The 27,899-nt window shown below is 43.9% G+C and overlaps 1 protein-coding gene across 3 annotated transcripts; it reads right to left on the minus strand.

Annotated features, from left to right (window-relative positions):
* Positions 1-332: 332 nt before the first annotated feature.
* On the minus strand, positions 333-26,873 carry ACE2 (angiotensin converting enzyme 2). Of its 3 annotated transcripts, none has more exons than XM_055803038.1 (19): positions 26,548-26,873; positions 23,403-23,561; positions 20,866-20,959; positions 20,100-20,243; positions 18,638-18,750; positions 17,988-18,096; positions 17,163-17,260; positions 15,477-15,646; positions 13,623-13,849; positions 12,676-12,820; positions 10,997-11,095; positions 10,208-10,330; positions 9,672-9,844; positions 8,649-8,707; positions 4,321-4,421; positions 3,253-3,369; positions 1,834-2,028; positions 1,071-1,194; positions 333-655 (listed from the first exon to the last, which is right to left on the minus strand). In XM_055803038.1, the coding sequence occupies exons 1-18, from the start codon at positions 26,740-26,742 to the stop codon at positions 1,074-1,076; spliced, it is 2,442 nt and encodes an 813-aa protein (XP_055659013.1). In that variant the 5' UTR covers positions 26,743-26,873; the 3' UTR covers positions 333-655; positions 1,071-1,073. The 3 variants fall into 3 exon arrangements, with proteins under 3 accessions (XP_055659013.1, XP_055659012.1, XP_005231984.3); XM_055803037.1 differs by having other exon boundaries at positions 1,060-1,194; XM_005231927.3 differs by having other exon boundaries at positions 333-1,194; positions 26,548-26,872.
* Between the last annotated feature and the right edge of the window lie 1,026 nt (positions 26,874-27,899).

Consider the following 27,899-nt stretch of genomic DNA (forward strand, 5'->3'; position numbering starts at 1 on the left):
GGACCTTTGGAAGTCATCTAGCTAAACTTCTCACTCAGGGTGGGACTGTCCCCACCGCTCAATCAGCCATACATTTGTCTACCTGAGCTCTGAACACTTCTAAAGGTGGAAATCCCACAACCCCTCCCAGAGCAGCAGGCAACCTGTTTCAGTGCTGCACTACCCTCCCTGTGAATAGCTTTTCCTTTTCAGGTGCAACCTGAAACCTCTGGAGGCTCAATCTACTCCCTTGTACACAATAGTGCAATTTGTATTTGTAGTATGCAGAATTTGTGATACAGTATGTGGAGGCAATAGCTAAGGTACTGAAAAAAAGAAAAGAACTTTGATCATTTAATATTAAGGAAGTTTATTCCACTTTTAGACTACAACATAAAACGGATCTTTTTTAATTTTTTTTTTTGAGGGATCATGGGCTACTTGGCCTCTACAATACTTATCAAGCAAACAGTTAGAAAAATAATTTATGTTACAACTTCCTAACAAAGTTCCAGTGTTAGTCTTCAGCCAGTATCCACTTCACATTGATACAGATTTTCTGAGGTTGCAAAAATTGCAGTTATTTCATATCAAATTGAGCTCTTCACCACTAAGGTTCTTCTCGTGGTCAGGCTTTTTTCTTACAGTCTGTTACATACACTTTTGAGGTCTCCATCTGGAAAGTTCAAGACATTCCTCATGTGTATTAGGAGTATGTGAGTTATTCTTATGTCTGTCTTGATCAGTATATAACTGTATACTTCCAAGCTTTTGTATCTTATTACAGAAGAAACAAAGAGAAGTTGGATGCAGCATACTTACAAAAAGCAGCTCAAATAGTGTGTAGTATTATGCACATAATTCATGGAAAAGCCACAGGACATACATATCTTCAAGTTTTGCATGTTTTCTAGTTACCGCATAAACAGCACATTTAGGTGATGCTGTCTCTGAACCGGTAGATTAATGGTCAACCAGAAGACTTTATGTTTGATGACATCCATAGTGTTTTGGTCCTTGCTAGGCACCATTGTTAAAAGTAAAATGAAAAACAAAAAAAACCAAACCAGAAATCCTTACTGTACCCACACCTTCTAGAATGATGTTTGTGTCTCTTCAGATGGCTCAAAACCCATGTTGCTTTTTCCCACATCATCGTAAGGATTCACCTGTTCACAGTTTGAACCTGCTTCGCTCCTACTTTCTCTTGCTCTCCTGTAATGAAAATTTTATATTAGAAGTTTCTGTTCTGTTCAAGTCCTTCTAGATCCCAAGAATCCCCTATTGTAAAAAAACCCTGTGTTTAACTGGGAGTATTTCTGTAAAAGAAATTGTGTTGGTTTTAAGGGGAACTGTAGCAAACCTACTACGTTCTTAGAAACCCCGTTAACGGACATAAAAAAAACAACCCAGCTATATTGCTGTTAATACAGTATTTAAGGAAAATTACATTACTGGACAGCCTCCAACAAGATTACTGAAAACTGCAGGTGCTGATGAATGTGACCAAATCTGGTGTCAGGGAAGGCACTGTGTTCCCAGCAGGCCACTCCATCCACCTTGCAGTGAGGCTGGCAGAAGCCTGGCCTCACTGTGGCTCCCTGTGGCCACAGCATCCAGCTGCCTTGGTTTAACCGCTGATGGGGAAATTGCACTAAGCTGCCAAACCTGCCATGCACTGAAAGGCAGGGAGCTGAACTTTTAACTATCACTGTTGATGGGAGGGAGATAATATGCTTTAATTCCATAACTTCCTTCAGTTAGATTTGGCAACATATTTGTAAGCACACTGATGATTCAATCACTGGGCCATCTCCCAGTGGCCATGATCATAGTATCAAAAATATTACTCACTTTTTGCGATCTCTCTGCCCAGTGATGATCAAGACAATAACTCCAACGACAACAAGGCTAATGACCACTCCAAATATAATTAACCAGATGGTGACTGGTGGTTCATAAGGTGTGGCCAGAGTTGGAAGTATGCCCACAAACTCCAGCGTGTTATCATCCAGTCTGAAAGCCTCATTGATTCGTGCCCGAGACATCCTGCCATCAAGAGCAAATGCAAAGACTTTCACAGGCTTATCAGAAGGAAATAAACAGTTTTCAGTTGTTTTATAAATCTCCAGTGTGTCAATTTTCCCCTAAATAGCTCAGCTGAAAAGGCTGCATAGGAGGTACTGCTAAACTCACTCCTTCTGGGATGGGGCGGTGAGTGACAGCCACAGTAATTTAAGCCCTTAACCTGTTGCAGCTTGACTGACATGTTCAGACACGGTATGAACTCTTAAGCTCAGCCTTAACGTTTATCACAATGAGGCAAACTGCCTTCTGATCTCCCTCTCTGTTTGTGTTTTGCCTCTCATTCTCTTTACCCTAAGCTTCTTGGCTCCCCGCAAGTTTCTTGGACACATGACAGAAAACCTCATCTTCGGCATCTTTATACCTGTTCCCCCCCTACTGCCTTCCACAGTTTTGATTCTTGTGTTTTTCCTTTCCCTGGTGTATTTTCTGTGTCTTGTTTTCCCCTGAACTTCTGCTTCTGCTGCTGAGTGCTAACCAGACAGTGACTTTCATAGCCATGTTCTTTTCCCTTGGTTCACCAACTTACCTCACTGCTTTTTCAACCCCATCTCATGTTGCTGCTGCTTTTAGATTTGTGCACTCTTCATTTCCCACTATACAGTATCCATGACCATCTGCAGAGCTGCAGTTTTACTTACCATTTTTACAGCAATGACTTACAGTGGTGTCATACTGTGCTATAAAAGACCTCTTCATTGACCCATAAGTGGAAACCAGCTCCTGCTCTGACCTCTTCTTTTCTGTATTATCAAATACATCTGACCGTCTTCCTAATACACCATTATTCTGGAGTCCTTGCTAACACTGATTCTTGCACTAAATTTTTGCTAGTGAGAGGAAGAAAATGTGCATGCATGCACACACCATTACTGTGCTCTGTATTTCAGAATATAAGATCGTTCCTGTTCAAGTTTGAGCAATGACATTTTCTGGCAAGGCATGATGCAATTAAGTTTTACAAGCCCCCTGAAGCATTTTACATTGGCTGTTGTCCAAGACACCATCAGATAGATGGACTGTTTTCCTTCTGTCATAACAGTTTCTCTCGTCACACTATTTCCATGCTAACTGCAGAACTGACTTTCTTATCACCCCTTCTGCCTCAGCTGACTTGAGCAGCTCTTTCCCTTCCATTCTTCCACATGGTTGTTGGTTGTTTTTTTTTCCCAGAGAGCAAAATCTCACCTGATGGCATCTTCCACATCAGCTTTGGGCACGATATCACTGATATTACCTGGCATGCTGACAGTTAGGTAGAAGGACACCCTTTGCGTCTGTTCCCCAACATGAATGTCTGTAAGTCTGAATGAGAAACAAAAGGGAAGGTTTTTTTTAGTTGAGATGACACTAGCTTTAAATTCAGGCAAGTGAACACTCGTGTTTGATCAGCAATGCCAAGGGATTAGTTTATGCTGAGTGAATGCTTCCTAGTGACCTCAACTGGGAAGTGAAATCAATTTTCCTGGCAGAATTTTTTTTTCTGTGTGCTAATTCATAACTTTAGATGGAGAAAGTCTACCCAATACCTGAGACAATCCTTGGCGTAATTTTACAAAGCACATAATCAGGTGCAGAACAGAGAGTGTTTGGAGCAAGCCTCATGAATAAGGTGATCTATGAAGTACCAAGTGAAAAAAAATATATATTCTTCCTTATATTCTGCTTGACTGATGTTCTGTAAAGTAATATCAAATAGCTTAAGTAGATAGCTTCTGAAAATTTTTGGAGACCTAATAAAATGTTGTTTTTCTTACCAAAATCCATTTCAGATGATAGATTTTATGGTTGTAAGTCAACCTAGGTAAGATTAGTATGTCTGCGCAGAATTCTAGTGCTTTATAATCAGTAAGTTTATCTTTCCTTGGCCCAAAACCTCTTGGATATTCAGTATCACACACATACATTGTTAGAAATTTTATTTCAAGTCAATGTATGTTCCCTGATATTCCCATATAGGTGTCAGGCACAAATTCTCAAGGCTTACTTCCACCACTGATAAGCAGTGGGAGACAAAGCCTTCTGCATCCATTGAAGTTATCTAACTTTAGCATGTTACTCCTAAACTTCAGACTCCTGAGTGGAAAGATAGCATATAACCAAGCTGGCATCTTGCCTTTTACAGCCAGCTGATGTTTGACATTGTTTGCTATCACCTTACATTTGACAGAAGGTACAATTAATTCCACCAATTCATGACGCTAGTGAACCAGAAGCAATATAGACATAGCTGGCACAATTAAGCAAGCCACTCACTGAAAGTTAACTTGCTGTTTCTTCACCTCTGCAAAGTATTTTCTCATGGCATAGGCAATGGATGACTTGAACAAGAAGAGCTCATTTTCATCCCATTCATACTGCAAAAATAGCGCAAGAGAAATTCATCAGAGATGGCAAGTTATCTGACACTAAGCAAATCATTCTAAAAAGAAATAGCAATTGTAATGCTTGGCATGCACTTCAGTATTATTTATTTGTGCCATGATAGCACTTCAGGAACCTACTCAAACCCTTTAGCTCCGTTAATCTTGTTGCTCTGCTGGAGAACAAGCAAGCAGGGATCCCTGCTGCCAGACACTGCACCATGCTGTCCCTCTGCAATTTCTGGTACTGTTACAAGTGGCTGCCTAAAATGCTGCAGTCCCAGCCCATCTCACTGCCTTATGGGGAGCAAAGACAGCAGAAGCGATATTACTCCTAATAAATATTGTGCATTCTGTTTGAAGTCTAAAGATTTCATAATTTAGATCGTGTTTTAATCACATAACTTTATCTGCAGACCTTTTCTTTCAAGAAGGAGAAACTTTGGGGTGGGGTTGCTGCGTGAAGGTGGCTTATTTATTTGCTTGATGAGCTGGGATTTTTGTTTGGGGTTTGTTTTGGTAAAAAACTCTTTGCATCAGTATTTCTGCAGCAGGGATATATTTGCTGGTTTTCCCTAGAGAATAGATACGTGATATTAAAAAATATGCACTGGCCCAGTGCAGGCTTCTCCTGGCCTGCCCTGTGAGTCCGAAGTTATTTGCAGTAGAAGTCAAAAACAGCTTCTCTGGGCAGGAACTGAGCGCTGTACAGGGGGCAAAAACCACCACAGCAGCTGATAATGCAGCCTGGTCTGTTGTGCAACCCCACATGAGCACGAAGGGAAAATTCCTGTTTGAACTCCGGTGGCATTTTTTTTTTATCCTCTGAAGGCCGAGATTTGATTGCGTTTATAGTGCCTGAGCAGGAGTGCCTGTAAGTGCTGCCAGCGATAGTTTTACAACTGCTCCTGAGTTTCTCCGGTATCATTCAGGAAGGTGTGGTAGAAGGCAGCTCTGTTGCAACAGGCTTTATAAAACCCAGCTGCATTTTTCAACCCTGGCCTCCTCTTGACACTGACAAATGAAGAGAGAAACGCATGGCAGGAAAGAGCAGAAAGAGCCCACTGTTGTCAGCCTGTGCAGCATCAGGCGCTGGGAGATGTGCAGGTGACCCAAAGCCACTGCTGGGCGAGCAGCCCCGGCGGCGAGCGGAGGGCAGGGGCTGTGCCAGCTCTGGCTGTTCCCGCTAGCAAGGGCTGGAGCTCCGAGTCACCTTGGCCTTGGCAAATGCCCCTGGCTTTCTCCTGCTGGCTGAGGGGCAGGCAAAGCCCTGCGCCAAAGCACTTCTCGTTGTTATTGCCGCTGTCTCCGGCAGCTGGCAGTGTTCACCATCACAGCCTATGACCATGTGGGGGTGTTTGTCTCAATTTTTCATTTATTCCCAACATCTTTAGGCTTTGCAGTGTTTTGATTTGGTTTTTTAATCAGGAGCTAATTGAGCTTGACTCCTCTATTGCTGCTTTCTGTACTTAACATCTTAGCTTTTTAATCATTTATTCATTTCCGTAGCATATATTTTGTCTTTTTCAGTCTAATGTATTTTAATTGCCACTGTGCCTTTCAAGGGCCTTTATAAATACCATTACAGGCTGTGTGGGTGGGAAGTACCTGGCTGGCTTCTGATCTGTGCTTCAGTAATGACTGACTACCCACATGCCTTCCCCAGGCACCTCAGAAACCCATCTTGGTGCTCACTGGTCACTACAAAGGCTGCTCTGCTTTCAGAGCAAAATGAACTCTGCCGAGCACCTCTGCTCTGTTATAGCACGTTCCCTCCAAGATCCCACATGTGACTTGAAAGATAGTGTAAGTCTGCCCCTGATTCAAAAAGGATTTTCCATTGTAAAATACATCTAAATGCGGAGCTGTCAGCCTGCAAGCATTCCCTAACACCGTCTTGCATGTCAGCCTTTTACAATGTCATCACACATAGGATATTGATCCACTGGGGAATTCTGAATTAATGTTTGAAAGGGGGGGGTCGCATTTCCAAGTGCTGGTCAGGGGACTGAAGCTCCTGGAAGCCTTCATTTTCAGACTCCAAATGATTCAGCAGGGGTCTTGTAGCAGTTTCCCATGGGAGGGCACTTTCACAAAGCCCCTGCTGAAGCAAAGCTGTGGGTGTTTCAGCCTCATCAGCTACTCTGGTGATTGCTCCAGCTGCAGCTTTAATCCCATCAGCCTGAAAACAATTAGCAGGGTAATTGCGGCGGCGCATGCTCTGGTACAGCCGGTGTAGACCTATCCCTGAGTTTGTCTGGGTGCTTTATCTGCCAGGATATTTGGGCTACTGAAACTTCCCTGCTGGTAGCAGCCGGGTTGTGTAGTTGAGAGGGGCAGGAGCTCCTGCATGAGCTGCAGCTGCCCCAACTGCTGCCCCGGTGCAGCTCTCCCGCTGCAGGAAAGTGTGGGGGGGTATGTGTGTAGGGGGGGGTGGATTCTTTCCCTTTCTGCTCTATCCAGTATTAAAGAGCCGAAATACAAAAAAATTTGCTGGCATACTCAGAATGCTTTCTGCTGTCCTAACAGTGCAAAGCAGCTCGAAATACATCTTAAACAAACAGCTGCACCAGATTCCTAGCTTCTGTGTGCTGTGAGCCACATAAAGCAGCCAAAACATACTGTTCTGGATAGCTGGGCTGAGATTCCTGCCCGAGGTTCCTCCTGCCTTTTCTTTATGCCAGTTCATGCATGTACCATTACCCACTGCTGGCATACCAGCATTCAGAGTCACACCCCTGGGAGCTCAGCCATAAGGGAAATTTGTGGGTCGGCAGAAAGCTACTGAATGGAAAAGGTTTCTTGCAAATAGGTGATGTGGACTGATTTTGAAAGGAAAATGCAGGGCTCGCTCTTCAGAGTTTCGGAATACAATAATTCAAATTAAGTAATCTGTATAAGATTGTTTTACAGCTGCTCAATTGCACAACAAAAGACTCTGATGGCAAAAGGCAGACATAAAAATGGTATTAAGCTAAACATTAACCATAATGACTAATAAATGTGTTGTAATATGGAATCTTTTCATGCTGTTGATACCAGTTTTGAATTGTATCTAACTCGACTCAGCAGTCTAGGAAGCAATAAAACTCCAGTGGGGCTTACATGTGAGAGAGTGATAGAAGTAAGAGTATCAATTCATATGAAAAATGAGCCTGTGGTACTGTGTCCTTGCTAGCCCAATAGGCTCTGACGTGCAGATCTAAATGACCTGCCTGATGACATGCTCATTCTTGGAAAATTACTAATGTTCTGTAAGGTGAAAATGGCTATTAACAGGAATGAAGTGTCTGCACTTAGCCTTCTATGCTGCCTCTGCGAGATTAACGTGAAGAGGCACAGCTAGAACAAGGAGCAAATTTTCAGCCTGGGTTAAGCAGATGGGCTAAGCCAATGCTCTGTTTAAAATCTTAAAAGCCATCTTCGGCTTTGATGAGTTTTTGCAGTTGCTGTAATACATTTTATTGGACAAGCTGGTATAACTAGGGAAAGCTGACAAGCTCTTGGGAATGAAAGCCCTTCTCATCTGAAACAGAAGCAGCTGCATTGCCCCCTGCAATCTTAATAACAAAGCTGTCTCTGCATAAGGGTTGGAGGGCAGGGAGGCAGCCAAACATAGGAGGGCCTGGAAAGATTACAGAAAACAGACAAACAAAAATCTGTAAAGGAATGCTGACAGAATTGTTTCAGTGTGAAATCAAGAGCATTTGAGAACAGAGTGGGATTCAACCCCTGTTTCAGCACTACATTTAAATGTGAACTAGCTGCTCTAATGATAACTTCTGAAGGTAGCCAGCACAGCCATGATAATGGACATTAGAAGAAATTAGGTAGAGGCTTTACATAGACACATCAGCATAGCTGGGAAAAATATAGCCGTTTACAGGTACATGGGCTCTCCCATGCTAGCGCCCAGGCTTGTCCTGTAGTAGGTAAAAAATGATCGGTTTCTCCACAGATTAACTCAACTCATCTAGCTGAGATGTCTTTCTTAAAATGGGTAGGTTCACTCCCTGGAGCAGTCCCTCCACTCATTGTAGACGGAATCTTAACCACAAACACAAGACAAGACATCTTTTATGTGATAACCCTTCACCTGAGCTGATGCCACTCTTCAGACACAATGATCAGCTTTACCCTGCCTTATTTTCTGAGAGCCATTAGCACGACATCTTGGTTGCCCTAGCAATGGGAAGAGTGCCACAGCACAAACACACTTACCGCCTGGTCCCCCAGTGCTGACTTCAGGCTGATGCGCACTTTGATGGCATTGTCAGAATCTGGTTTAAAAAGGAACAAAGGCTGTGTCAGAGCTGCAGTGACAGAAAGTCTGTCCCTGGGAAATGCTGGGATGGCTAGAGTTTCCTTACAGGTTCTCCTGCTCCCCCTGGCCAGTTTGGTGGGATTGATCTTGTTTTCCTTCAGCCACCTCTACTGCAGACACCTGCACCAGAGACATCAGCCACCCAAGTCTGGCTTTGAAGTAGACAGAGCGAGCACATCTAGAGTGCAGTCCTCTAGTCTTCTTTAGACATCTCCCGAAGGAAATGCCTTTTTTCCACCATTGGGAATGAGCGGCTCAGATGTGGATGTTGGTGTCTGGTTAGGTGAATCCCAGCATTAGAGACTGGCAAAGCACTGCAAGAGTTACATTGCTCTCCAGTACTGACAGTGATTACACATATATAACCTGGCTGGTTCAACACTCAGTTTCACCACAATAGGCTGAAAAATGCATTTTTCCATGGTCTCCTTTTCATCCCCTTGAGCTCCCTTTTTTCACTAACACATGATGGGGTGGGGTGGGGTGGAAGCAGTAACTCTTCTGTATTGGTTTGCCCCTATGACCCCAGATCACAGTCCTCTGGATCCCAAGACTGATGGCTCCCAGCCCTGCAGAGCTGCCACTCTCAGGCAAACGCCATGCAAGTCCAAACCTCTGGTCTTTTTTCCCTCTGCACAGCCATTCCACACAATTAGTGCTGCCACTATTAAAAATAAACTCTTATTTCTGAAAACTGGGTAAGGCTCTGACAAACTTCCTATGTGCTGACTTCTCCGGCTTTGGCCATAAGGAAGCCAATCTGCCTTCCCATGAGTAAAACTTACTGTCAGTGTGCGCCTCCCATAACCCTGCTTCCTTAGAAGAGAAAAGCCTTCAACAGCTACAAGAGAGAGGGACTTTGCTGATAGGGCTTGTGAGGACTACCAAGTGTACTTAATTCACCTACAAGCCATACGTACATGGAGTCCAGTGTGTTTTCCAACCAACGTATCTGCCAGAATTGTTTTTTTGAAGCCATTTATATAAAGGTTCGAAGTAGTGGAGCAAGGGTGCCGCATTCATATATTTCTCTCCTGTTACATTTTCCAGTGCTTGAGTCCAGGGCTTGGATCTGCCTAATTCAAGCAATTGTCTGTGTATGTGGAAAGAGAGGTAATATATGTTATTGCCATGTTTAAACCAGACATCTAGCAAAACAATCTGTGATTGGTATCAAAATTTTCTTTTTTTTGCTTCTGGATTTTGTCCTTCCTCCCATCATTCCTATTAACAAAAATAAATTGTTTTCCCATTAACAGGCAATTAAACCTTTGATGTTTAGATCCTCAGTGTTTATAAATTTAGTCTACTTGTCAAAATAAACTGAGTAGATATGTGCTAGATTTTTGAGCTAGGTTCATTCTTGATGCAACCTCATTGAGTCCAGAAGCTTTCAAAGATGAATGAGGCTTTGTTATATTCTGATTTATTACATGTGAAAAATTTGCTTTGTTACCTCAAATTCTGACCAGCTGCACTGGAGTTGGTAATGTCACATGTGTGAAGAGGGCCAGTATGGTTAGCTGCCTTGCAAAGTGCCTCCTGAAACTGGAACTGATAGATGGTCCTGGTGTAATACCTAAAGGCAGGGCAAGGAGAAGGAAGGAATATATTTTGTTAGTTGTCTGGCAAGGAAACTCGTAAGCCCTTTGGAAAGTTCTGCTGCATCAGCTGGCACTCCTGCTTGGGAGGCTGCACTGCAGGGAGAGAGTCCAGTTTATATTTATAGGCTATGCTAACTCAGATTTAACAAAATGCGAAGAATAAATGCAGCAGAAAAGCCCCAAATCTGTTTGCTGCCACAAAAACCAGGAGCTAGTAAGGTTTCTAAGGCCCAGCTCTCCGCTCCAGCTGAGTCCTCTAAAATGAGATGGCTGCGACATGGAGGGACATCCAGAGTTAATTGTTTCAGGGTTGCATGTGCGTGGCCCAAGTGATAGTAATATGGGGCATGCTGTCTCCCCAAAAGGCAAGCACCTCATACAGATGTGCTCCCAACAGTGTAACGGCAGCATGAAGCTTTTCTGCTCAGCCAGAAGCTCGGCAGCCTCTTCGCTGCTCAGAGGTTGCTATGGAGCAGCCCCTGATGTCCGCAGAAAAACTTCCACTGAAACCAGTGACCTTCAGTCAGGATTTTAAACAAAGTAAGATTGTGTCCTGAGATTCTCCAGTAGATGTTTTAGGTAGTCAGGGTATGTTCTGTACCCAAAACTTAAGTCATTAATTAAATTAAACACTGAGCTACCTTATGAATGAGTAATCATTGGCCACATGAAACAGTGCTGCAGCGTCACAATAGGTTTCATCATGAGGCACTGGTTCAACAACGCCAACTATTTCTCTCCTGGGGAAAGGAAAAACACAGGATTTCTGTTAGATAATAAGGAAAAATAATCTGACTTTGCTCTTCCTCTCTACTGTCTGATACATATGGGCACCTTTCTCACTTCCAAACAGAATTACATACAGCTTTCCAGTAACCCCAAAGGAGTACTGCTCCACAGCTGGAGACCACAGAAAAGAAGCTGCTTTGAAACTGATAGTGCAAGGAAGGGATTTACATGATAGCAAGGTGTGCAGGGAGTTTAGTGGTATGAAATAATCTACAAGGCATGAGCTTCACACACACCCCTCATGCCCTGCACCACCCTGAGGTTGGAGACTAACCTTTGGTGGGTTGGTGCTGGGTAAGTGCATGCAGAGACTAGGTGACCCAAACTGTGTATGCCCTGCTGTGCCACTGGGCTGGAGATGAGGTTTCTCTTACTTTCCTCTCCTGAGAGTGTGTTTCCTGAGCAGTACTATGGAAAAAAAACCATGCCCTACATTCTGAAAATGGTAATAAGCTTACATGGTAATATTTTCCATGAACCTGTATTTCAAGGTCTTTTTCCAGCAGAAAGCATTGCAGTGCTGCTACAACAGACGTGATAATCTTCCCTAAACAATTTGTCATTCTCCATTTCTCTGACATCTCTGCTACTTTTGCATAAATCAAAGTTGATTTTTACAGTGGGTCAGGAGGTTTGCTTGTATCAAGTTTTATCATAGATTTTGTTTGGTGATGGAGGCTCACTGTTTGTGTTCATCTTTGAGTGCAGACTCAGTGTGGGACTTGTTTGGTTTCTCTGCATCTTTCTGCCCCCATGTTAACCAACCCAAGAAATGGCAGACTCATCTGAATCAAACCGCTTTTTAATCTCGAGCTCCAGGGTGCTGAAAATAGATTGGCAGGTGGGGATAATCTGAAAAGGCACCTTTGGATGTTACTTTCTCAAGGGAACTGTATTTTCTTGATCGAGAAAGGTGGTATCTTAATACATAATAAAGGAAAGAAACGGTTTGGAGTTTTTTAGACAATTTGCCTCCAAACCCACTCCAGAATGGGGAGGAAACACAAAGCAGGGCAGTGCGCACAGATATTTTGTAGAATGAGATCTGTATGCATCTCAGGCTAGCAAGTAAGATGAACTTCACTTCCCACTTGTCCTTAAGGAGGTGGGGAGCGAATCAGAGCATACACCCGATGAGACTTAGGGAAGCACTGTGCGTAAATTATGAAGATGTCTTGGGGCATGCATCAGAGGGACGGCAATGTTGACCCTGGGATCTGGACATCCCATGTGAAGGCCATGGGCTGTCTTTATCAGAGAAGCTGACATTAGAAATGAGAAGAAATTCTGCCAAGAAGCAGGGTAAACTGCCCAGGGCTGTACACAGTGTTAATGGGGATACATGGTCTGTGAGATGTTGTCCACACCATGTTGAGTGTTTCTAGCTGGCACTCTACCGGGCTTTGTAGAAACACTCTGAGAGACACATCCTGCCCTACAGGGGCACAGGCACCTCAGTATGTTGAGTAACTATGAAGGACTGATTTTGCAGGTTCATTTGCAAAAAATCCTCTTTGTTTCTCAAACTTACTTCATCTCCCACCACCGCTTTGTCCATTCCTGCTTTGTAATCTCACCCCTAAACACCATCCACCTCCACTTCTCCAGCATGTAAGTAAAAGGCATTGTTCCAACAATCGTTAGTGCTTGTTTGAGCAGAAAGTTGATTTCAGTTTCTGAAGAGAAAAGCAGTTAAGGTAATGGTTATGGTAGCAATTAGTATCTGATTAGACAGCTAAAGTCGCTTCCTTTTACAGCTAATGCTTACATCTGGTTTGCATTACAGATTTTTCACTAAGGAAAAAGTGGAAGGAAGAATAGTATTTAAAAAACAAACATGAGAAAAGATTGCTTTGGTATTACATACAGGTTTGTCTCTCTTTTCTCCATACCTCTTGAATAATCTAGCCCTTTAGCATTTGCATTTCACTATCCTCCACTGAAAACCTTCCCATGTTCTGGGGAATTTTGAGCTGAAGACATCTCAAAATGTACAAAATATGCATCTCCATCCTTACAAGGTAATACCCAGAGAAGCCAAACTGCATTATAATCAGGACCCACCTACACTGTCCACTCAATATTCACTTAAGCAGGAGATGTAGATCTCAATGTTTCAGTTTCATTTGACCTTCTAAATACATACCTTGATAGACATATGTACAGATTCATGCAACAGAAGTCGAGAAGATTTGTTGAGGCTTATCTAAACAAACTATCAAGATTTTTGGATGAGTTGTTCAGTACTGAAGGTAATGAAGTGCTAGCTATTTATTTCTAAATTATGTAGCAGCATTATAAAGTAATCCTGCTTTATGATGTGATCTGGGAAAAAAAATATATTTCTGATAAGTTAGTGGGGTAAGATTTTCGGAAGCCTCTTGGTTGATCACTCAGTTTACAGACACAATCTTCTGCTACAAAATAAGGCCTGCAAGTGTTTTCACTTAAATATATGATATTCATGCATTTATTTACCTTCATCCTCTTGGAAAGTTGGCTCTAGGAGATCAAGAGATTTCAGGTGCTGAGGAGTGGCTGCAGAAAGTGACATAATTTCACCCACTGCTTCGTGGAAGCCTTCGTTGGCCCCATCTCTCAGCAGGAAGGGCTGCACAGAGTACGCCATGTCGTACTCGATGTGGCCCATCTCGTGGTGCGCGGTCAGGAAGTCGTCCATGGTCACTTTGGTGCACATCATGATCCTGCACACCAGAGCAAAGTGTTTGTGGTCGGAGAGATGGTGGCTCAGCCAGCTGCTGCCTGAGCTCTGCCTGCCACAACTGCGGCACAAAGCAGCCCCTCGCCCCTCACCAAACCCGGGTGGCCGCATCCTTGCAATTCCTCCTGCAAGAGCCAGACTCAGAGGGGAACTTAGAAAAACACTTTCAGCCACGTTGAAGTTGTGCTGGGAGTTACAGAAAATTGCTGTTTTGTGAGAAGCAGCTGCTCTCTGGCACTTGGCCATCTGACACTCACTGTCAAACTTAGGCAGATAGTTAATATTAAATATTTTAAAAACTGCATGTCAGTGACTCCTGCTCCTTCACCCTTGTGTAGGTACTATTTAATAAAGGAATTTCTTCCCAATACTGTTCCCTTTCACCTTCCCCAGACTGCTGAGGAGCGAGGTGCAAGGCTAGTAGCTTTCACTAGGGCTTTTCTGGGGACTACCCTCTCTCCCCAGGTAACTGCAGGGACTGAAAGAGGGAACAGAATTTGCCCCAGGAGACTTCATTGTGTATGAACTTGCTGTCCCTCTCCTTTCCCAAATATGGAAGAGAGAGATGGATTTTCATGAAACTGGATATATCTGCTAAAGATAGACAGTGGGCTCTCAGGAGGTTTTCACTTGCTACCCAGGGTCCCTGTGCCATTCCTGCAGAATGTGCAGGTGTCCACAGATCTCACTGACATCCACAAGCACCCACATTTCTGCTTATTCCTTAAGCCCGAGAACATAAGTCATTATTTCTCTGATTCATCTAAATAAGTCAATTCTCTGATTAAATTTGAGAGTAATCCTTAGATCTTCACAGAAAAAAATTACACAGAAAGGTTTACAGTCCCACAGGATCCCTGCTTTCTTGTCCTCATCTCTTATCAGCCAGAAAAGAAAAAGGAAAAAAAAGGGGGAAAAATTATAACTTAAACCAGCATGGTGCACCTTCAGTGAAAATATAAATGTTCTAGGAGATGGTATAAAAAGGAGTGTGCTGGTTTTGTCTGGGGTAGAGGTATTTTTCATCACAGTACCTAGTATGGGGCTATGTTTTGAATTTGTGCTGAAAACAGTGTTGATAATGCAGAGATGTTTTATTTACTGCTGAGCAGTGCTTACACAGAGCCAAAGCATCTTCTGCTTCTCACCCCATCCCACCAGCAAGCAGGCCTGGGGTGCACAAGAAGCTGGGAGGGGGCAGAGCCAGGACAGCTGACCCCGACTGACTAAAGAGATATCCCATGCCATATGGCATCAAGCTCAGCAATGGAAGCCTGGGGGACAAAGAAGGAAGTGGGGGACGTTTGGACTGATGGCATTTGTCTTCCCACATAACCGCTACATGTGGTGGAGCCTGGCTTTCCTGGGGATGGCTGAACACCTGCCTGCCCTTGGGAAGTGGTGAATGAATTCCTGATTTTGCTTTGCTGGCATGCGCAGCTTTTGCTTTACCTATTAAACTCTCTTTATCTCAGCCGATGAGTTTTCTCACTTTTACTCTTCTGATTCTCTCCCCCATCCACTGTGAGTGGGAGTGAGTGAGCAGCTGTGTGAGGCTTGGCTGCTGGCTGGAGCTAAACCATGACAAGTGGTCATAGTAATTACAGTACCTGTAGTCATTTTTCCCCAGATCCCACGCCGTAGGATGGCAAGCAACCTTCCTGTTGTCAGTCGGCTCTGTGAGCATGGAGTTATTCCAGAAGCCCTCGGTCATTTTCTCAAGGCCGATGGAGGTGAAGAAGGCTTCAGCAGCTTTGAATATTTTCACTGCATCCCATTTCTGAGAGAGACAGTGCCACCATTAACTGCTGCTTCTGCACAGAGCCTGTACCCGATGGTCGGATTAATGCAGGACAGCTGACTTCATATTTATCTCCCAGTGACATATTTTTCTCCCAGAGATCAGCACCTGACTTACTGAGGGTAAGACGGTAATGTCTGCCTTTGGCACTTCTGTAAATTCTGCTGGGAACTGGAATTAAGTGTTTTCCCTGCAAGCAAAATAGGTTTCTGCACTCAGAGGTTCAACAGGTATCACCTGACCCAGACCAGAGAAACCCTCAATAAAAGATAATGTAGTGAAGATAAAAAAGGCATTCCAGTCAGCAGCATGTCAGATCTGGGATCTGACCCTTCAGCCACTTCAGTCAGGGACAACTCATTTGAGGGAGTGGAGCTGCACTTTCGGCAGGTGAGCACGCAAGGAGATCTTGGCCAGAACCCTACAACCTGGCAAATGTGTCTAGAGGAGTTCCTTATCAGGTTGTAACTGCCTGTGAATGTCCAGAATATTTTTGTTGTTCAGCACTTTTATTATTCTACATAGCAGGAGCTCTGCATTTACTGGGATGAGTTTTCACAGAGATTTAGGTAGCAGACAGCTCAGCTGGATGAGAATCCTAAACAGGGCACATCCACCAGGAAGGATGAGTTCAGCCTTTGTCTTGAGGCTCTGTAAATAATACTTCCCCCTGCACAACTGTACCTCAATATACACAAATGTATGACTACAAGGGGGTTGGTACTCTAAAATAGAGGTGACATTAATGCAGACTTGTGCAAACTGCTTATCAATCAAATTTACGTATTCTTTCTCTTGCCAGCATAACATTTGCAAGGAGTTCTCCCTACAAGAGGAGGGTAGATTTCAGGTGAATAATCACATTTCGAAAATCAAATTCCACCAATCACCTTTTATTTTATAAAAGGAATGAAGCTTAGGCAAGACTTACAGAGTTATCTTCACCCATGTTCTTGGTCTGGTAAAGGTACTATCACAGCTGTTAGCACTACAAATCTCAAACACAGACCTTATGGTGCTATGCAGTTATCAAAAGATAACAGGCAGCATTGCAATTTCCTAGCTGTATCCAAATAAACAAGACTGGCAAAAAACCCCACCCTGCAATATACAAACTATTTGATTATGGTAATGGCTGGCAAAGGTCATATTTAATACCAGCCAACTCCATGAGTCCTGAAATATTTCTATGTACAAAATACATCTCTTAACAGATAGGTGGCTCTGAGGAAAATTGACTTGGAGCCAAGATTAAGCCAGTCAAAGAGGGTGGAGAAGAAAGAAAGGACAACAATTAAGGGAAAATGTACAGTGGAAAAATGAATGAACACATTAAGGGGAAGAGCAAAAAAGGATGCAGAAAGCAATGCTTTGCTGGTGGTGTGTCACCTTAGGGCAGCTATGGTTTTCTAGAGAGCAGCTGACATGCAGTGTATAATTTTTTATATCGTCTAGATTTGTTGCATAATGCATATTGCATAAAAGCATGTCTTACCTTTTCAACCATTGCAGAAGTTATGTCAATGTTTGGTTTGGCTGGATAGGGAACGGTCAAGGCATACAGATTTGTCCAAAATCTACCCCACATATCACCTTCAAAAAAGAGAGAAACATAGAATACTTTAAATTATTGAATATGTATTGTTCAAAAGTGCCATCCAGTTCTATGAACTGTGTGGTGTCATAAATAGGGACTCCTATACATCTAAACAGGTCTGTTCCAGATGTGGAGGGCAGCACTTCTGGAAAGGCATGCTTATGTCAAACTTAGATCAAAGATCCCTTTACTCCCCAAGATCAGCTATTCTGGTACAACACAGTTTCAGGACTGATCACCTTCCTAAAGCTCTATTCACAACTGAGCACCCCATACTATTAGTCCATGTGATTGCCACTGCCATGTTCGTGTATATTAAAGCTACAGCAGCTTGATGTTGCGTGCTTTGAAAGCAAGGTCATGGAATATGTGAGCTTAGGATAAGATTTCAAAGAAAAAACAGGTCTCTGAAACTCTCATTTCTAAGGAAAACAAGTGCTGCAGAGAGAAGGGAAATATCCCAGCCCAGAGCTGGAGCTTTGAGCTGGATGTTGCCAGCTCCAGCAAGGATGAGGACACCTGCCTTCCCCACCTGCCTCTGCTGCTAAGCACCTGTGTCATCTCTGCCAGGGACTTCTCCATTTCTCCTCTCCCCTTCTCTTATCTGTAACCTGTTTGTTAATATCCGGATCAAACAAGCAGATTACTCCCTTCCCATGTGCCTTGAAGGTGACTGTCCTGTGTACAAAGTCAGGTTTGCGCGACATGGCCATGTTGACATACCCAGCAAGTGAGCAGGGAGGCATCCTGTGGAGCTGATGAGCTCGGGGCCATAGACCTGCTCCAGCCGGTGCCTCACGTAGGCATGCAGCTGCTGGTACAGAGGTTTTATCTGGGGGCAGAGGAAGAGAAGCAAACAAATTGTTCTCTCTTTGCTCTATGCTACTCATTCCTCCTAAACAGAGAGCCTCAAAGCTGTCTGATGAAATTCTCCCAGCAGGTAAGTGACCCCAAACCTGCATCTGAGCTTTGCCCCCTGCCTTGGGGCTCAAGCGCTGAGTACAGATCCTAGCCCCAGAAGTCCTGCTCAAGTACAAGGGAGGGAGCATTGCTAATTTCGGATGCAGAGTATCAAGGACACCGTCTACCCCATGGGAAACATACCTCCCCACATGGGCTCTACCTGGAGGACAGACATAGATCTGCAGAGCTCCCTCTTTCCCAGCCTTTGGCACAGTGTGGCCTGAGAGGATCAAGCCGGTCCTCGAATGGCTGCAGAGGTAAAAATGTCATATATGTCCTCCAGCATCTGTTAACCCCATGTAGACTGAGGTTAGCCAGCTTCGAGCAGGTCTGATCTTCCTTCACAACGTCAATATGTGAGACCACTATCACAAAACACAACCCTGGTGAGAGCTTGTTCCTGGCTCTACCTGCTCAAATGTTTTCTCCACATCTTTGATCAGCTGGTCACGGCTGTATTTGTATTCTTCTGGATAGTCTGCTTCATAATTTGCTCTCCAGTAATCCCCATAGTCAGAATAACCTGTAAAGCATGGATGCATCACATCAGGACATCACACATGGCACTTCTCAGGTCTGCAGGAGCAGCGCAGCTCCTTGCTGACACCATGCAAACCTGCAGCCTTTACCCCAAAGCAAAGCAGTAAAGCGTGAGGTGCTCTTGGGTCTAGGGGGAAGGAGAGTGCTCCCCCGAGGCTCTATCCCATACATGTGCAGGTACATGAGATTTCCAAGAAATGCAGAAACTGCAGTTGTGGTTATCTGCTAATTAGGATCATTCCAACTGGAGATGGAAGTCAAAGGAAATCTTCACTCCTGACTGGAGCTCCTGCGGCTGTGAGGGAGGGCAGCCTCTACTCACGCTGGATACTAAGGGGTTTTCACAGAAGGTATAAGCTGGTGAACATTGAATATGAGCCCCCTCCCCCAGCAAGAAAACCACCAGGGAAGGTGTATGCACCAGGACTGAAATTCAGCTCCCAGTTCCACTAAGTCTTCCAGTCCACTGAGCTCCATCAAGCCTGGAGTAGAAATGGCTCATAGATGAGGTTCTTCCTTAGTGGTATGGAGGAAGGTCATAATGACTATATCTTAATGTTTGGGGTTTTCCTGCCTAACTATTTGGAATATAATTTCTTATTCCTGGTGTCTAGTTCCAGCCTGACAATTTTCACAAAACAAGGAGTATAGGAAAGTAGGTGATACAGCTGCAGTTTGGCCAAGGGACAGATCATGTAACTACATCAGAAGCTATTTCAGAAGACCAACAAAGAAAATTAGCAGCCACCTGCCATTGTTCCTTGAAAATACAGTTCCCTATGATTTCTGTGGAGACCTCTGACTGGAAGCACACTCCTGCTAGCGCAAAATCTTTTTTAATCACCTGCCTGTATCTGCTGGACCAGGTCTACAAAATCTGATCATTCCAGTCAGGTCATAATGCTTATAATTGTACCACTGCTTGTGGCTGGTGGAAGAAGGTCAAGGCCAATAGAAAAGAGGAGATGTCGCCATGACTCAACAGCACTCAGTTGTTTAAATTGAGTGTGCTTGCCCGTAAGTCACAAGCAGCGCAGTTCTGGTTAAGGTAGTGTGTAATGAAGAGCACTGATACGTTACGGCACTTAGGAAAGGTGCCAGAAAAGTCTTCCCCCATTTGTTCCAGGCTGGTGGCAAACCTCTGATCTGGTCAATGGCACCTGTCTGCATTGCCTTTCACTTTGCAACATGTTCATCAAGAGCACATTATGCGTAAAGTGCCACTCATCAATGCGTTAAAAAGTATGGGTTTGGATTCCTGTGCAAATTGTGCAAAAACGCAGTATGTTAATTTCTTGAAGCCGGAAAAAAAGAAAAAAGAATGTGACTTACTGTTAAGCTTTGCAACCTCATTTTTAAGTTCAACGTACTCTTCATATAATGGTCTCATCATCCTGGCAACATCAGCTCTCCAGCCTTCCCAGGCCCACAGTCTTTCATGATAATCTGTGCTGGAAGCCATAATAATGTCCAGACCTTGTCAGAACAAAAAAATTAGTACTAGCCCTTGAAATAGTAGAATCTCTTTATTTTTCTAGCACAGCAGGCAAATGAGCCAAAGAGAAAGACACTTCATGAACAAAGAAGAAAACACTTTCTGTTTGATATACTGAAATATCCCATTATTTTATTGCATCCTTTTCTGATTTAAGGTTTTCCCTTTCTTCTCTTTAAGGGACATGGAGCAGATCATGAGTTCCTTAAATGCACTCTCTGCATTAGCTTCCCTTAAGCTGGTAGCATTCTTGGGACTGATGTTAATACAACATTGGTCCAACAAGACTTTGGTGTCAGGGGAAAAAAATAAACTTTCTGTGATGTAGGAGAACCCCAGGTGACAGGCAGGCTGTCACACAATCTGAGCAGTCATTCCCAAATTTTTCTACTACAAATAGGAGACAGTATGTCTCACGGGCAGCAGACCCGCTGGAGGTCCCTGAAATGCAAGGTGCAATTCAATTATGACTAAGCTTTAGATAGCAGGCTATATCTGTTGAAATTACAGCCTGTTCTCCTGCAGTTAGGAGCCACCCTTGGGCTTTTTCTTTTTGAACCTTCAGTGTAAAGGACACAATAGGGGCAGTGGTTAATACCGTACCTGGCTCCAGCACCAAACACTCAGACGGTTCAGTGATTTTACAGACGGTCCCGGTGCTGTACATGGTACTCATTGTATTTAGCACAGTGCCCAGCTGCAAGTTAGATGCAAGATAGCCTGTTAGAAACCCACTCTGTGCAAAATAACAGCAATTATGCTAATTCCTTAAGACCTCAATTCAACACTTCACCCACCAGCTTAACATTTAAGCATATGTTTAAGCTCAGTAGAGATTAATGAAAGAATTTGCCTAAATGTATTACTGAGCTAGGACCTAGCTGGAAAAGACAGATTATCTCCCAAATATAGGGTGTAATCTACAGGTCCTTAATATCCAGTCAGACAGAGCTCTGGATTTAATGAGCACAGACTGTCACGAGAGAGCTATCAATACACATCAGTAATAAACCAGTGAAATTTAGCAATGTACTTCCATAAGCATGGACCCACCTAAACTTTCCAGGTAGGTCATGGTTTTGAATGGCAGCAAAAAGGGCCCCTGCTGCAGAGGCTGCCAGGCTGACTGTTGCTTGTAGTTGTTTTTAACATCACGTCACGCTGATAGCACAGATCTGCTTATACTCAATTACAGAGAAGTTACAGTTCGTGTCTTGGGTCAGCTGAAGGCCAAATGCATCTGAAATCATTCAGCTTCATCCCAGAAGCTATGCTATATAGCTCTGGTTTTATTTTTTTTTATGTTTTCATGTTTTCATACCTCAAGAAAAACATGTACCACTTTTAGCTTTTCCTTTAGGACTTTGCTATTTCTCATTTAAAGCTTTAAAACAGCACTACATAGAGATGTCAGTGGGAGAGGCAGTTAATGACTAGCTCTAACTTTATCTCTGTCAGCATTAAAATAAGTGGTGCCCAGGGAAATTTTAGTATCAGTGAAAAATATTTAAATATTCCTATAAAATCCCATCAGACTGTACCCAAAGTCACTTTTCAAGCAAGAATCAACAATTTCAGCCCCAAAGGCCATTTATCTAGGAAATTGCAAGTGTCTAAACAGGGAAGGTACTGAAGAAAATACCTCCTCAACAGAGACAACATTACCATCAGTCAATGCTATGCTCCAAAATAAATATGTTTGTATGAACTGTCAGCATTCCCACCAAGGTAATTCATCTTTCCAGAAACACATCTCATTTGGATCAGATGGGAGGTCCAGCCAGTCCACTGCTTTTCCTGCATGGTGGTTAACACTGCTGATATTAGCAGAAAAATCTCAGGATCCTTCTATAATCAGGACTGTAGGATCCCCTAACTCAATGCTGTGTTTCAATTTGATCTTCAGCAAAAGAAAAATAATTTAACCCTCAAGGGTTATAAATCCTTTTTGAGTCTATGTATCTGCTTACTCCAATTCCACATATAGCCATTAGCATATACATGCCTGTAGAAGAATGGCTGCAGAAGCGTGGCCTTAGAATCTCTGAAGATCTGCACAATCCAGGCCTGGTATTAGAATAGGCCTGTAATCAGAATTGTACTGAAGTTGCTGTGCTGAAGTTAACAAGAAAGGTAGCCTTGAGCTATTCTTGAATCCTGAGACCAAGTAATTATGTTGTGCCAACAGGCGGTGGCTGTAACAAGATACAGCTGCTGGGAAAGCAGGTGCAGGGCCAAGAAAGATAGGGACCGGAATGGGAAAATAGGGAGTAACAAACTACAAGGCTGAAGCACAGCAATGCAACTGGCTACATGGATAGAATGCTCATTTTAGTCATGATAATTAGGGGTGTGAGAACCGCGCGCGTTTAGAGACTACTAACCAATTATACTTCTGCTTTACGAATATGCATGTGTATCGGTTCTATATAAGTAGTGTTAGAAACTAATAAAGTTGAGCAAGATGCATAACTCGTATTGAGCGTCTTCTTGACTCCGGCAAACCCTTCTTCCAACACATGCCTTTTACATGAACTTGTCAATGGAAATATCAAATCTCGCTATGAATCTTGTTAAATCTTGCTGGCCTTCAGCAGCTTTCTGTGGAAGGAGGTCACCAACCTTGCCCAGTTTCAGGCATCCCAGGGTGCCTGCTACATAGAAACATTCCCTCTTTTTCATAGTTCAATAATGCAACATGTGCAGAAAAAGGAGGACTTCCTCCACCTCCACCCTTTTGACTCATTGAATGTCCTTTCACCCATCTCTTTCTGTTCGTTACCCCATGTCTGGACTTAGCCAAGCACTTAACCACAGGTCCTCTTTTCCTCTTATGACTAATCTGACCATTTCTGCAAGGAAAGGACAACTCAGACACATGTGTGCATCTGAAATTCATGGCATGGATTACACATTGCAAAACCACTGACTTAAATGGGAGCCAGTTTCCTAAGCCAGACCACCCCTCCAGCCCTGTACTGCTATGAGCACCTCGTACAGGTACATTCCCCACACTGATGCTGGGAGACAGCATCGTCCCAAGACAAGCAGGGTAGCAACAGCACTGTGCCCTTGCTTGGGGATGTTGTGGGAGGCAGCCCAACTCACCTGATGAAAATGAGCTACATTCAGCAACTTACTCTGCGGTATTTTTCCAGTGACAGCACAGATGATCCTCTGAGCTGGAGAGCCTGGATCTGGAGCCTGGTGAGAGCATCCTGGATGCTGGCCATCGGGAAGCTGCTGGCATTCCTGGAGGCCTCGTCGTAAAATTCAGACCACTTGGCACTTGCCTCATTCTGAAAGGGGTTCACACAAACCCTGAATTACTCCACCAAAAGGGTGTAGCAGCCTAATGTACTCAGTGGGCAAAAATATTACTTCAGGGAATAACTTCATTTGTGGAGACCACCTGTGGATTGCGGGCTGAGCACTTGCACTGCGCGGTGAAACAGCTGGCAAACTTTTTGGCTTTGTTTTATTCACACATCCAGATAACCATTTTTCTTTGGAAACAGCAAAAAGCAGGACTGTCTTCTCACACCATGCTTGTTATAATTGATCCAGCATCACCTAGCTGTGTTCCCTGCTGTTCTAAATCACCACGTATGCTTCCCTTAGTGCTGTTCTTCACCCACCTGTACCTAACAGAAACCAGATGTCACTCCCCATTTCTGCCTCAGTAGCAATGACAGACATCAGCCAAGATATTGTTATTGAGTCTTTACATTATTAGAGTATAACTTTCTCCTGAAGTTTTGGAAAATAAAAGATTATACTTGGGCATAGGAGGCTCTAAATGGGCACCTAAAGTGTGCACGCAAAACCTCGATATTTTGCATGAGATTGCTTTTACTGTTGCAGCAGTTACATAACATGACACGGGAAACTCCCAAATTTCCATGAACAAAGCAGCACTGTAAGAACATTATTTGGATTTGGGCACGTCTTACTTTTTTTTAATGTATTTGTACATAGTTTAGCACACCAGCACCCAAATGACAACAAGAACAGTACTAATTAACCTGGGTCCGTGGGACAGTTCAATTAATTGTGATCATGCCAGAGCTTCCTGCGTTGTGGAGATGGCACCTGTAAGGCTCATCCCTCCCTGATGAGGCATCAGGAAACACCAGTGTCATACTGTGCCCGAAGACCTCCTTCAGGCACGCTTCACCCCTGTACAAACACATGGAAAGGCCTGGGTTGTCCAGCCCCATGCAAAGGACCCTCCGTGACTGCTTTAGGCTCTGGCAAAGAGAAGCAGTGGCAGACATAAGCCCTTGGCAGCTCCATCCCTGTGTCTCCCCCTGCCCATACAGCCTCTCTGCGGGAAGGCAGCCATCACCAGGAGGCTTTCCAAACTCTTCCCTTTACAGAAGCGGAGCAAACAGCCCTTACGCTGCTCAGCCGTTTGCAAAGCACAGTGAATAGGAGCTTGATAAACACCCAGAGGAAGAGCATCACTGTGTAAATCTGTTCCTGAACTCCTTGTCCTGAGCAGGGATGGAGAGGTGCCTTAGGAGCAGCAGGGCAGAAGAGAGGCTCTTTGGCTGCAAAAGCCAGGGGAAAGAAGTTAGCTTGCTGTCTCATTTTTCCCCAATTAGAGGAACTGGTTGCTAAGTCAGATGAATAGTTATGGGGTTCGTGGCCCAATTTACAAGAAAAATGGATGGAAAGGAGCCAGAAGGGACAGTATTCATTAACTCTCCTCCTCCAGCAGAAAGGGAGGAGGGGAAGCAGTGGGTTTATTACAAGTGCTATTGAAGAGATCAAGCGAGAGAAAACATTCTCTCTGAGCACTGGACTAATTGGCTCTTATTGCTGGTATCTCCTCATGTATTTTATTATCATCTCATTAATGCTGAAAGTACTATATGGGGCTTTCATTTTACGTGTTTGGAAACATTACAGTTTAAGTACCTGGTGCCCCAGAAAACAGTCCAGATTGACAATGATTAGTCATTAGGATTTCTTCCAGCAACCAGTCTCCTTGCTTTAATTAAGAAATATGATAATTAAACCATGTTATAATTAAGCTATAAGATCACAAAGTGGAAGACTTAAACCATTATGCAAAAGTAGATGTAGGTTGTTCAGCTTAATTTTTATGCTCTGAATCATTTTTCTCTAAAGCTTGAGTTAACTTTAAAATGCACACAACTACAGAATTCAAGGTGTTTTTCTTCACCCTGAAAGGCTTCAAGGTTATGAGATGCTAGGTTGAGGTGTGGCAGTATCGGTAACCAGCCAGATCATGGCTGACTGCTCTTGATAAACATGGTACTTGCCTAGAGACCCTGCTGGCTGGGACAGCTAGAGGTTGGTGTGGAGAAGCAGGGAGAACTGTGTTGCAAGATAGCGTAAGTACAAATGTTGTGGTCCTTCCTGCAAATAGAAACTGAGTTTCAAACCAACGTATTAGACCACTGTACTATGAACTCCACTGCTGGTGTTTGGAATTCCGTGATCTCACTTCATTTTTCCCAGTTTAATACCTCCAGGCAGCCTACCAACAGCTCTGACTATGAGAAGAGTGATGGGGGATGACGGGGAAGGTATCCCACTGGGTAAAGGGTGTGGACTGCTATGTAAAGCTATCAGCAAACATTTAATAGAAAGTCTACATTCAGAAAATGTTGCATATCCAGCAAGAAGTAAAATAATTCCAGCAACAGAGAGGGCATTGTCTGTGTCAGTAAAAAGCCTGGTGTTAGTTCAGTTTCATGAAAAGTGGGAGACCTGAGCTCATGTGGGCACAAGAATCAAATCCCATTCCCTCATGCCGCAGGGCAGCGCCTGGCCTGGGCCCTGGGAGAAGACCATCCCCTTCGGGCTGTGCCCTCTCCAAGAGGAAAGGGGCCCCACAGAGAAACACCATGCCGGGAGGCACTGCTGGTGGTGGAGTCTGAGCAGAAGAAGGCGTCTCTCTCCATCCAGCTCAGATTGTGGGGCCGAACATGCAGTACAACCTGGCCTTTCCCTCGGCTCACCAGGGTGACTCAGGGTGATGGCAAGTGACAAGTCCAGGCTCCAGCCATCCCTGTGAGGTGCGAGGGCAGCCCGGGCACCAGCCCTAGGCTGTAGAGGCTGGTAGTGGCCCAGGCACCTCCAATGAGGCATTGCGACATTAAAGCGAGCCCCTCTAGCCTCCTGAAACTAAACCACAGCTACCAAAGAAGTAGCACTCCAATTTCAACCAACCTCAGTGGAACCAAAATGAACCAGAAAGTAGCTGTCATATTCCTAAAGCAACAGTAAAAACCCACAGGACAGAGCCCTTACCATTTTCCTGGCAGTCTCCTCAGTGATGTTCGTGTTATAGTTCCACGTGGCGAGGGAGCTCTCATAGCTGATATTTTCTGCCCTCCTGTTAAACTCTTCTAGAAACATTTGGGCTTCTTGTGTGACATCCTGAGGGGTCACAACAGTGCTCAGACCACAGAGAAGCCAGAGGTGGACAAACATCTTCATGTCCATGCTGAGAACCTCCCAACGAAGTAGGTTTCCTCAGGTAGGCTTCCCTGTCAGGCTCTGTCTCATCAGCCTTCAAGCATGGCTAGCATGGAAGAAAAAAGGCTGAATCCAGTTTGCTGGGCCTTTTATAGGTTTTATCCATTGTAGGAGAGAAAGGAAAAAGTTTTTTATAAAAAGCCAAATAAACAAAAGTCAATGATTAACTTTGGAAAAACATAATTACTCCTGCCATTTTATGGCCTTCTTATAAAAGGCTTTTACTTTTGGTTAATGTTTCCCAAATGTGCTGTCAATGATACAGCTGGTCACTTTATCTATAGCCTGCCCATGTCTTTGGTAGCTCAGAATCTGTGAATCCTTTAACAGTGAAGTAGAAACTTCACTGAAACACCAAGCCATGAATGCTAATTCCCAGGCAGGAAGAAACCCCGGTTAGCCTGACGTAGGGTACCTGGTTGGGTGTTTAGGCCCATGTTTTAAAAGGCTCTTGCACAGCCCAAGTGATTTGGAGAACATACCTCATTTTCAAAGCAACTAGGGCAAATAAAACCAGATTTTTAAACATGTTCACTGAACCATCAGAAAAAGTAGCAAGAGATTTCATGGGATCACAGCATCCTGCATAGAGACATAATCTGAACTATAAATCAACTGGTTTTAAGTCCTAAAGTGATTAAGACTACTAAAATGACTCCAGTAAAATATCTAAATACCTTTGCTAATCTAGCTGGGAGCCTAGCACTTACTGCAAATCAATAGGAAAATCAATGCATGAATTAGTTCTGGAACTGCAGCTTGGGTTGTGTAATCAAACAGGCAATACCTTAGTACTTTTTAAATTAGCCTATTTCTGCTCAAGATCACGTGGTTGGGTGTGTTTTGGGTTGTTTGTTTGTCTTTTTGTTTGTCGGGGGGGGGGGGGGGGGGGGGGGGGGGGCAGCTTTTTGAGACTCAACTCTGCAGCCACACCTATGGGGCTGGTTTCCACTTCTTGGCAGAACTTCTCCAAACCCACTATGAGTCTGTCTACATGGGAACAACAGCAATCAGCCCCTTTACTGCCAAACTGTAAGAAAGGAGCTCCAGCTCACCCACCTGCAACAGGCTGAACACAGCACGGCCTCAGCAGAGCTACCGGCAACAGGCATCCCCAACAAGGA

The sequence above is a fragment of the Falco peregrinus genome, chromosome 4 (genome assembly GCF_023634155.1).
Source record: "Falco peregrinus isolate bFalPer1 chromosome 4, bFalPer1.pri, whole genome shotgun sequence".
NCBI lineage: Eukaryota > Metazoa > Chordata > Aves > Falconiformes > Falconidae > Falco > Falco peregrinus.